Genomic DNA, 11,962 nt, shown 5'->3' on the forward strand with positions numbered 1-11,962 from the left:
AATTCCTAATTACTAGGGCTAAAAATGAACATTTTGAAGCCTTCTGAGTTTGCAAAGGTAAGTAGAACAGCGAGGGTGGGGAATCCGCTGTGCCATGCAATTTAGATTAGCTACAAAGCAGGAAATCTGATAATTCTAGCTAATATAATTGGCGTGTCACATCTGATCATCGTCCAGCTGATCGGCGGAAATTACTGGTAGCATTTCACCTTTGAAATCACATCAAGATTGCAAGAAAATGCAAGTTATCACCAAAGGTGGGGCGGAAAGGATGATAATATATGGGAGGGAAGGTGGGAATTGCCATAAGTCCATCAATCGCCTCCAGTGTGAAATTCCCCCATTGGAGCCTCAAGCCAATTGGCAGAACTATTCATGTTCTGGACTGAATTTCAATAACAACTTCTATACCCTGCTAAGGAGTTTCATTTTTTTTCTTAATCTAGAGATAGCCTAGTTAGCACCTTCGTTCATTTCTCTGACAGAGACCAAGAAGGAAGAGGGAATCTGGTCATATCAATGTTGCTTGGCAACTGTCAGAGTGTGCACAGTGTGACTACTATTTTGAGAAACCCCAGGAGCAAAATCCAGTACAGAGAGATTTTGACTTTCAAACAGTGGTTTATCTATAAGACATCTACATATACGCATATCCACACATTCTAGGCAAATACAAGGCAATCAATCAATCTGTAACTATAACACGGAGGCATACAGGGAGAGCTATAATGGAGGTAGAATACGAGGAGAGAGAGATGCCCTCACATGGCCTCTCTTATATAGACAGCTTCTTAAAGTGGCAGTAACCCCACTGACTCATTCTCATTTCATCATCTCAGTTTACAGCCTTACAGCAGCTGGTCAGCTATTAAATCATTGTTACCTTAATAGCAACAATTTTTTTAATAGATATATATTAGAAATAAAGACGCTGCACTTTCTGAGATTCCAGGATCCTGGTTTCCTCTCTTCAGACTCTGTGACTCCTGCTTCAGCCAGTCAGCAGCCACAACAGCTAATACAATCCTTGGTTGTATAAACAGAGACGTAAAATCAAAATGACGCGAAGTATTAGTACTGCTTTATAAAGCCTTGGGAAGACCCCACCTGAGATGCTGCATCCAGTTTTGGACATCGCATTACAAAAAAAGACGTTGAGACTTTGGAAAAAGTGCAAAGAAGAGCAACTAAGATGATTAAAGGTCTGGAGACTAAAACACACGAAGAACGGTTGCAAGATTTGGGTTTGGCCAGTCTAGAGAAAAGAGGGACGAGGGGGACGGATGGACATGGTAACAGTATTCTAGTACTTGAGAGGCTGCCAAAAGAGGAGGGGGGGTCAATTTATTTTCCCAAGCACCAAAAGGCAAGAGAAGAAGCGATGGATAGAAATTAATCAAGGAGAGAAGCAACCTGTAATTGAGGAGAAACTTCCTAACAGTGAGGAAAATTACGCAGTGGAACAGTTTGCCTTCAGAAGTTGTGGGTGCTCCATCACTGGAGGTTTTTAAGAAGAGACTGGACAGCCACTTGTCTGAATCTCCTGCTTGAGCAACGGGCTGGACTAGAAGACCTCCAAGGTCCCTTCCAGCTGCATTCTGATTCTGATATTCAGTCCTGGTTAGACGTCTCCAACTGCCCTGCTCAGGAGCTCCACCTTTTGAGCCACGGCTGATTCCTTTCTTGCCTGTGTCATATTGGCAGAGCGGCTTCCGGAGCCTTCTGGGACCTCCAGCTGCCACAGGATGCCTTGTGCTGCAAGGAGAGAAAATGGAGAAGTCAACCCACCACATCCCCAATTTTGTGTCAGTGTGTTTACTCTCCACCCCTTAGATCTCTTCTCCCCCTGCCCACTGCAACCTCAACAGGTCAGAGAAGAAACAGCCAAAGAAGAGAAAAGTTTGCAGCTCTCCCCCACATCGACTCCTCCTGGTCCTTCCCCGAGAGAGGAATTCCTGGAGAAGAGTCCACATTGGCTCAGTCCACACAGAAAGACACAGGGGTAGCTGTCAGAGGTTGCGTCTCACTCACCTCTCAGGAAGAGAATCCAAAGTCCCACGTTTATGGCGGCCACAATTGCCACAGGGATCCACCACATTGTAGCTAAAGGAGGAGAAATTCAGAATTTTTGATTAGACAAAGGCTGGGGTCCCTGATGGAGAGATGCTCAGCAATAGAAGCATTTCCCAACCCTCACTGGCCTCCAGGCTGTGCTCCCACATGAAAGAAGCCAACTGTTTAACTTCTAACTGTCGAGAAAGTTCTCCTTAGTTCTAGAACCAATTTCTAACTATCAGGAAATATCTCCTTAGTTCTAGAACCAACCTCTATTTTCTAACTGTCAGGAAATTTCTCCTTAGTTCTAGAACCAAACTCTATCTTCTAACTCTCAGGAAAGTTCTACTTAGTTCTAGAACCAACCTCCACCTTCTAATTGTCGGGAAAGTTCTCCTTAGTTCTAGAACCAACCTCTATCTTCTAACTGTCGGGAAAGTTCTCCTTAGTTCTAGAACCAATTTCTAACTATCAGGAAATATCTCCTTACTTCTAGAACCAACCTCTATTTTCTAACTGTCAGGAAATTTCTCCTTAGTTCTAGAACCAAACTCTATCTTCTAACTCTCAGGAAAGTTCTACTTAGTTCTAGAACCAACCGCCACCTTCTAATTGTCGGGAAAGTTCTCCTTAGTTCTAGAACCAACCTCTAACTTCTAACTGTCAGGAAAGTTCCCCTTAGTTCTAGAACCAATTTCTAACTATCAGGAAATATCTCCTTAGTTCTAGAACCAACCTCTATTTTCTAACTGTCAGGAAATTTCTCCTTAGTTCTAGAACCAAACTCTATCTTCTAACTCTCAGGAAAGTTCTACTTAGTTCTAGAACCAACCTCCACCTTCTAATTGTCGGGAAAGTTCTCCTTAGTTCTAGAACCAACCTCTATCTTCTAACTGTCGGGAAAGTTCTCCTTAGTTCTAGAACCAATTTCTAACTATCAGGAAATATCTCCTTACTTCTAGAACCAACCTCTATTTTCTAACTGTCAGGAAATTTCTCCTTAGTTCTAGAACCAAACTCTATCTTCTAACTCTCAGGAAAGTTCTACTTAGTTCTAGAACCAACCGCCACCTTCTAATTGTCGGGAAAGTTCTCCTTAGTTCTAGAACCAACCTCTAACTTCTAACTGTCAGGAAAGTTCCCCTTAGTTCTAGAACCAATTTCTAACTATCAGGAAATATCTCCTTAGTTCTAGAACCAACCTCTATTTTCTAACTGTCAGGAAATTTCTCCTTAGTTCTAGAACCAAACTCTATCTTCTAACTCTCAGGAAAGTTCTACTTAGTTCTAGAACCAACCTCCACCTTCTAATTGTCGGGAAAGTTCTCCTTAGTTCTAGAACCAACCTCTATCTTCTAACTGTCGGGAAAGTTCTCCTTAGTTCTAGAACCAATTTCTAACTATCAGGAAATATCTCCTTAGTTCTAGAACCAAACTCTATCTTCTAACTATCAGGAAAGTTCTACTTAGTTCTAGAACCAACCTCCACCTTCTAATTGTTGGGAAAGTTCTCCTTAGTTCTAGAACCAACCTTTACCTTCTAACTGTCAGGAAAGTTATCCTTAGCTCTAGAACCAACATCTAACTATCAGGAAATATCTCCTTAGTTCCAGAACCAACCTCCACCTTCTTACTGTCAGGAGAGAACTGAGTTCTCTTTAGTTCTAGAACCAACCTCTAACTCCTAACTGTCAGGAAAGTTCTCCTTAGTTCTAGAAGCAAATTCTAACTTCTAAATGTCAGGAAAGGTCAGGAAACCCACCTGTGACGTGAACCCCCAAAATACAATGTGAGCGCCCCCCACCCCGCACATGCACTTGTGCATCCCCCACATGTGCCGCGTCCCATGTGCATGTATGGCAGAGACCTGAAGACCAGCTGGCCAGCGGGAGGCGAGCATGCATGCACGGTGGAGCTGGGCTTGGGCGACAGCTGGCATGCCTGCAGACAGAGCTCTGTGTGCCACCTGTGCCAATGTCCCATAGGTTTGCCATCACAGCCATATACCATATATCAAGTGTCCACAAAAGAGATCGAAAATAAGATGGATCAATGATATCAGCAAGTATTGTGGGCCCAATTGGCAAAAGAAAACTCAGGACCGTATGGGTTGGAAACATGCGGAAGAGGTCTTCATCCTGCAGTGGATCCACAATGGGTAAGGATGGTGATGATGATGATGCTTTATCATATATTATATGTTTGGACCTTTTCTTTCAAGTTACTACTTATACTGTAACTCCCCTGTCAGAAATCCCTTCTCTCCCATCACAAAATATAAGACTACATTTGCTGCTCTCCACCTGAGAACTTGAGATGGTGCAGCAAAAGTCTTTCCAACATTGGTGAAAAATAAACTTCTACACATCACAACCTCTCACCTGTTTTGTCCTCCCAAGCCAAGACCAGGGGCTCCTGCAAGCCCTCGTGCTCCAGGCGACACCGAAAACGCTGCCTCTCCTTGGGGTTGATTTTAGTACTGAGCCGGACATAATAGGTCCCGTCTGAGTTGGGGGCCACGTTCCTATGCAGGGTCTCGTTTTTCCAGACCTCTTTGTCCCTCATCCAAGTGGCCTGGATCTCCTTCAGGCAGAAGCCAGAGGCCTGGCAGATGAGGATCTCCAGGCTGTCATCTATTTCCTTGCGAGTCACCTTCCCCACTGGAGGCTCTGCAGAAACAGCATCACCAGAGTTCCTGGAATTTCTAATATTTCTGTTAAGATGCTTTAATAACTGGGAAGACCTCATTTGGCCATCCTCTCCCACTGCTCCCTCCTCCATGCTTGAACCTATGAGAGCCTCAAAGATGGGGCCTTGAAGCTCTTTAGATTTAGCTTTGAAAGATACCTGTGTTTCCCCCAAAATAAGACCCGGTCTTATTTTCTTTTCAGCTCCAAAATAAGTGCTAGGGCTTATTTTCCAGGGGTGTCCTATATTTTCCATATACACTTCTGTTTGCTCACCACCACAAGGCGGGGGTGGGGGATGGCGCGACCTTATGCATCCCAAACTGTCTTATCTCAGGGCCCCCACATCCAGGCTACCCATGCCCCAACACTTGCCTCCCCTCGTGGCCACGGCACCAACACACTGCTCAGCCTCCTTCTCTGTTGTGGCTGCAAGCAAGCAGAAGCAAGTGGGCTGGTGGCAACATGGGCACCTGCTCAGTGATGAAATCCAATTTTTTGCCCACTGGTTCTGTGGGCGTGGCTTGGGGGGAGTCATATGACTGGGTGGGCGTAGCCAACTTTTTTCCGCTTTTTAAAGCAGTTTTTTTTCCTGCCGGTTCGAGCAAATAGGCAGGACCAAAATGCTTTTAAAAAAGGGGGGGAAGCTTCTGACAATCATGTGGATCAGCTGTGAGCCACATGATCATGGGAAGCTTTCCCCCCACTTTTTAAAGCATTTTGGTCCTGCCTATTTGCCCGAACCGGATGGGAAAAAATGCTTTAAAAAGGGGGGGAAGCTTCCCACGATCACGCGGCTCACAGCTGAGCCACGTGATCCACGGAAGCTTTTTTTTACTACTGGTTTGCAGAACCAGGGACAATTGTCCCTACAGGTTCGGCCGAACCAGGCCGAACTGGGAGGATTTCATCCCTGCTCCTGACAGCTGCTGGTCCCGCCGCAGTGAGGCAGGTGTCAGGACATGAGATAAGCTAGTGCGGGACATGTGGGGCAGCTCCAGCCCCACCTCACAGCCATGGCACCACAAGCAACCAGACAGAATGGGCACTGCACAGGATCTTAAGTAGGGCTTATTTAGGGGCATAGAACTTATATTAGGCGCATGGGTAAAAATAATGTTAGGGCTTATTTTCAGGATAGTTGTGATTTTCAGGGAAGCAGGGTATACATAGAATTTGAGGCAAAATATCTATTCTGACTAAAATAATTGGAATGCTTTTGGGCTGAGTTGAGTTTGATTCTCCCATCCACTGGAATTTTATTTGAATTTTAGAGATGGAAACACGGGTTGTTCGTCCCTGGCAGCCATTCATTTAGCCACCGTGGTGTGGTGGGTAGAGTGCAGTTCTGCAGGCTACTTCTGCTGATCACCGGCTGCTAGCAGTTTGGCAATTCGGGTCTTACTGGCTAAAGTTTGACTTAGCCTTCCATCCTTCCGAGGTCGGTAAAATGAGGACCCAGATTGTAGGGGGCAAGGTAAACCGCTTACAGAGGGTTGTAAACATTGTGAAGTGGTATATAAGTCTGTGTGCCATTGCTATTTAATGTCCGATCAAAGTTACAACAGCACTGAAAAAAGTGAATTATGACCATTTTTCACATTTATGACCGTTGCTGCATCCCCATGGCTCAAAATTCAGACTTTTGGCAACTGGCTAATATTCATTTAACAACTGTGTTACTAGCTTAACAACTGAAGTGATTCCCTTAACAATTGTGGCAAGAAAGTTTGTAAAATGGGGCAAAACTCACTTTACAACTGTCACTTAGGAACAGGAATTTGGGGCTCAATTGTGGTCATAAGTCGAGGACTACCTGCACAAATCAAACCTATCTTTTCATTCTGTCCCAAATGCAGGATGTGGAAACTGTATTGCAATTTCTTCTGCTTTGCAAGATTGGAAATGGAACCAGATCTTGCGGCCTTAATCTCTTGTTCAATTAAATTCCTTATCTTTATCTTTGAAGAATTTACTTTGGGGGATAGTGAAGATTATTTCCCCATCGCTCTTCTGTAATCTGATGTGCCGAACCTTTTTCTGCCAAGCCCATGAAAGGTGCTTGGCTGTGTAGGACAGAAATAATATGGGGTAGGGGGAGAGGGTGGAAGGTACGAAAACAAAATCAACAAAATCCCCAGTTTGGGGATTGATTCAATGTTAATCTACCAAATTGAATGTGCTCAATGCATCTGCATTTCCTGCGTCAGATGAGGAGAGCACATCTTTCTCTTTCTGTCCTGGCCACTCTTTACAAAGGCACAATTGAGAGTGTTTTAACAAACTGCATCACTCTTTGGTTTGGTGGCAGCAGTGACTCAGATAGAAAGTTCTTACGGAGGGTGATAAGGACAGTTATTCTATATTCTATTCTATTCTATTCTGTTCTGTTCTATTCTATATTCTATTCTGTTCTGTTCTATTTTTATTCTTATTCATTCTAATTCTTCTATTCTATTCATTCTTATTCTAATTATCTATTCTATAAATTCAATCTAGTCTATGCTATTCTATACTATTCTATGCTATTTTTATTCTATTCTGATTCTATTCTGATTCTATTTGTTCTGTTCTATTTTCTGTTTTATATTCTATTTGCAAGTTCTTCCACATAGAAATAAGGAACAAACTGATCTTTACGTCCTGACCCAATGTTAGTTTCATTTGTTTTGCAAGCTTTTCTCATGGAAATAGAACAGGACCTTCAGCATTAATTACTTATTTGAAGTACTTATTTGGGGGTGGGGGCATTGAAGGTTATTTTCAGGGGTGAAATCCAGCAGGTTCTGACTAGTTCTGGAGAACCGGTAGCTGAAATTTTGAGTAGTTCAGAGAACCAGTAGTGGAAATTTTGAGTAGTTTGGAGAACTGGCAAATGCCACTTCTGGCTGGCCCCAGAGGGGATGGGAATGGAGATTTTGCAGTATCCTTCCCCTGCCACGCCCACTAAGCCATGCCCATCAAGCCACACCCACAGAACCAGTAGTAAAAAAAAATGAATTTCACCATTGGTTATTTTCCTTCTGTAATGTGATCTGGGATACTGCCTGACCTTTTTCTGCAAAGGGTGGATTGGCTATGTAGGGAGGAAATAATATGGGGAGGGGGAGCCTACAGAAACATGCTCAATGGAGACCCCCCTTTGCCACTCACCTGCCCTTTTTAGAGCTTCCTTCCGGTAGGACAGGTATCTCTGCAGCCACACAATGCAGGTCTTCTCCAGGAAGACATTTACTTTCTCAGACCACTCTGGATCATCCTCCTGCTTGACCTGCTTGGCTTGAGGCTGAGCTGCTCCCCATTTGAGGCTCTCATTCTTGAAGCTGATGATATCCCACCTGTGGTAGCCATAGCGCAAAAACCCTCCTTTGTTCCCATCTTTCTTGATCTCGCAACCCAAAATCGCCTGCAGGGTGTGAAGCCCTGGAAGAGTCCAGGAGAGAGGTGGGTGAGAAGGGCTGAGGAGTCCTCTCCTCAGCCCCCCTCCCCTCCAGGAGGCCCATTAAGAAGTCTCAGGCAAATGCTTATGGAGATTCTCAGTCTCCATCCTGGTCACGATTGTCTCAAAGGTGCTTTTTTTCAAGAGGCAACTGGACTTCCTGTTTTTTCTCTTTGAAGATGTTTCACTTCTCATCCAAGAAGCTTCTTCAGCTCTGACAGGATGGTGGGGAATGGAAGGATTTATAAAAGGATAAAAGGATTTATAACAGCTGGTCATTTGCATTCTTTGAGACAGTTGTTGAGGCCGCTTGGAAGTTTATCTGTTTCATCAGAGGGTGTCAACAGTGGGGAGGAATACAACACCATCCATCTCCATCTTTCAGCAATTCCAAGAAGGCTCCACACTCATTTGTACTACTCAGGTGACCCTGAGGACAGAGATAAACCTCCGGGTGACCTCAATGACTCTCTAAAAGAATGCAAATGACCAGCTGTCTGCAAGGAATATAAATTCCCAACCATCCACTCAGAGCTGAAGAACCTTTGTGGATGAGAAGTGAAACATCTTCAAACAAAAAAAACAGAAAGTTTAGTTGCTTCTTGAAAAAAGCCCTTTTTGGACAAGTCTCATGCAAGGAGTCTTGTCCTTATCTGGCCAATCTCTCCTTCCCCTCTTCATCCCACAAGGATCAAAGCCTTTCAGTGGTCAGAGAGCATAATGTGGGTGGGGCCAAGCCATGAAGAATTTGAGGGAGAAAATTGGTTTTGTGGGAGTCTTTGTGTTTTACAGGGAATAAAATCCCACCATGACGGCTCCTGAATCCATTGGAGGCCAAAGGTGGTGCTGCCTCTGCTCACCTCCAGCCCGGCGGCCCAGTTTTGATAACTTCTCCAGGTCGGCCCTGAAGACCGACTCAAAGGGCAGAAAGGTCCCCTCCTCCACCTCCTTCACCCAGGACACCAGAGGCTCCATCTTCCTGGTGTGGCTGTCAAAGCGAGCGATGGGCTGGTCATCCAAGTAGCCCCCAATGAAGGACTGAGGCGGCCCCTGACTGGGCTCTGACAGATGGAGGTAGGAATAGCACAGGGAGTGTGAGAGGGAGCCTGGATAGGGAGGAAGAAAAAGGATAGAATTAAGGAGTTTACACTCCATCCCCGCCAACATTTTACTATCCACCAGCATCTCCAACAACTCTTTCTGCTCTGCTTGGAAAGGCTCCTCCATTCAAACCTGAGGAAGAAGCCCCAGCATCCCTTGGCTGAGCTTAAAAACATCTGGGCAGAGCCACCCCTGATTAAGGTTTCCCCACCCCTAGCTCCTCTGCCCCCCCCCCATTCCCAGCCAGCTGCTTATGCCCCTGACTCGGATCACAACTCCCCTGCCAATTGCAGGGAACTGATGGACCTGGGACAGGACTGACCACATGATTGACTAAATAATTGGCAGCTAAAATTGCCTCGCCCTAATACAGCTTACTCATTCCTGCATGTGCTAATAATGCATCTTCACAGAATAACAGAGTTGGCAGGGACCTTGGAGGTCTTCTAGTCCACCCCCCTGCTCAGGCGGGAAACCCTATACCATTTCAGACAAATGGTTCTCCAATCTCTTCTTTAAAAACTTCCAGTGTTGGGGCATTTACAACTTCTGGAGGCAAGCTGTTCCACTGATTAATTCTTCCAACTGTCAGGAAATTTCTCCTAAGTTCTAGGTTGCTTCTCTCCTTGATTAGTTTCCATCAATTGCTTCTTGTTCTACTTCAGGTGCTTTGGAGAATAGCTTGACTCCCTCTTCTTTGGGGCAACCCCTGAGATATCAAACAGTGCTATCATGTCACCCCTAGTTCTTCTTTTCATTAAATTAGACATATGAAATTCCAGCAATCATTCTTTATATGTTTTAGCCTCCAGTCCCCTAATCCTCTTTGTTGCTCTTCTCTGCACTCTTTCTAGGGTCTCCACATCTTTTTTACATTGTGGTGACCAAAACTGAATGCATTATTCCAAGTGTGGCTTTACCAAGGCATTATAGAGTGGTATTAATACTTCACATGATCTTGATTCTATCCCTCTGTTGATGCAGCCTAGAACTGTGTTGGCTTTTTTTGGTAGCTGCACACACTGCTGGCTCCTATTTAAACGGTTGTCCTTTCTTTCATGATTTCTAACACACCATTCCTGCGTTCAACAACTCCATTCTCTCCTGGAGTTTAAGAGTTCATTTTTCTTCTGGGTTATTCTTTTTCTTCTTCTCAGCCTTTGCTGAAACATGTTAGACATGATCTCTGTTTGTAAGTCTGTTTATAGCTGGCAAACCCTTTGATTGACCCATAGCTTCCTTGTTAGAGACCTGGCTACTCTCCAGAGAATCAACCCAACCCTTTCCCAGTCCTCCAGCCCTTCCCAGGTGACTCAGTTTTCTGATAAGGTGGACTCCATAGCAGGTAAGCCCAGGAAGAGGAAAGAGATGGATGAGACAGATTGAGTTCTGTGTTGGAATAATAAACTCTTCTACAAACAGCCCCCCCCTTTTCTCTGCCTCTCCTGTCAACCCCCCCCCATCTCTCCTGCTCCAACCTCTTTCCCCACCGTCTGCTGTCCCTATCCTCCCCCCCCCACTTACATATGTAAATCAGTCCCAGGATAATGTATAAACTCCACCCTGGCTGTTGTTTTTGCTACCCAAATTGCCCATTGTTCTCTATTTTGATATTTCCCCAGAAATACCAATGGAATTGATTACAAAGAAACACCAAATGTTCTTAAACGAGGATTGGTGAAGCAAAAAGGAAGGAAGATGTTTTCTGTCTTGTAAATCTTTCCTTCCTCCCTCCCTCCCTCCCTATTTGTCTGGAATAGTATATAAGGTCTCCTGCTCCAGCAGGGGGCTGGACTAGAAGACCTCCAAGGTCTCTTCCAACACTGGAGACATGATATGAGTGTTCCAATATCTCAGAGGTTGCCACAAAGAAGAGGGAGTCTAGCTATTATCCAAAGCACTTGAGGGCAGGACAAGAAGCAATGGGTGGAAACTAATCAAGGAGAGAAGCAAATTAGGAGAAATTTCTTGACAGTTAGAACAATTAATCAGTGGAACAGCTTGCCTCCAGAAGTTGTGAATGCCCCAACACTGGAAGTCTTTAAGAAGAGATTGGATAACCATTTGTTTCCTGCCTAAGGAGGGGGTTGGACTAGAAGACCTCCAAGGTCCTTTCCAACTTAGTTAGTCTATCCTGTCCTGTCATTCGGTTGTCACAATGGGTCTTTTTCAAGATTTTCTGGTTTTTCTTTGAAGATTCAGCCAAGAAGCTTGGGAGTTGAAGAAGCTTCTTGGATGAGAAGCGAAACGCCTTCAAAGAAAACCCAGAAAGTCCAGTTGCCTCTTTGAAAAAGCCCCTTTGGGACAACGGTGACCTGGACGACTGAGAATCTCCATAGACTGTTATTCTGTTATAAATGAGCTTGGAGGGGGAGAGACACAGAACTAGGCGGCTCAGTGGCTAAAACACTGAGCTTGTCAATCAGAAAGGTCGGCAGTTCGATGGTTCAAATTCCTAGTCCAGGTCTCCTGCGAGAGCAGGGGGTTGGACTAGATGACCTCCAAGGTCCCTTCCAACTCTGTTACTGTTTATGGCTCCCCCTCCTTTTCTGCTCCCCTCCCTCGCCTTCCCCGTCCCTCAGGTGGCAAGTCCTTTCAGGAACTCACCGCAGCAGGTCCCGGGCACGAAGGCCCCCAGCACCGCTCCCAGGAACAAGAGGGGCGCCCGTTGCAGAGCCAT

The 11,962-nt window shown here is 45.0% G+C and overlaps 1 protein-coding gene across 1 annotated transcript; it reads right to left on the minus strand.

Annotated features, from left to right (window-relative positions):
- Positions 1-1,555: 1,555 nt before the first annotated feature.
- On the minus strand, positions 1,556-11,962 carry LOC116502579 (major histocompatibility complex class I-related gene protein-like). Its single transcript, XM_032208455.1, has 6 exons — positions 11,890-11,962; positions 9,042-9,287; positions 7,896-8,165; positions 4,437-4,724; positions 2,032-2,103; positions 1,556-1,755 (listed from the first exon to the last, which is right to left on the minus strand). Exons 1-6 carry the CDS (start codon positions 11,960-11,962, stop codon positions 1,622-1,624), a joined length of 1,083 nt encoding a protein of 360 aa, XP_032064346.1. The 3' UTR covers positions 1,556-1,621.

Source organism: Thamnophis elegans, chromosome 2, assembly GCF_009769535.1.
Source record: "Thamnophis elegans isolate rThaEle1 chromosome 2, rThaEle1.pri, whole genome shotgun sequence".
Classification (NCBI taxonomy): Eukaryota; Metazoa; Chordata; class Lepidosauria; order Squamata; family Colubridae; genus Thamnophis; species Thamnophis elegans.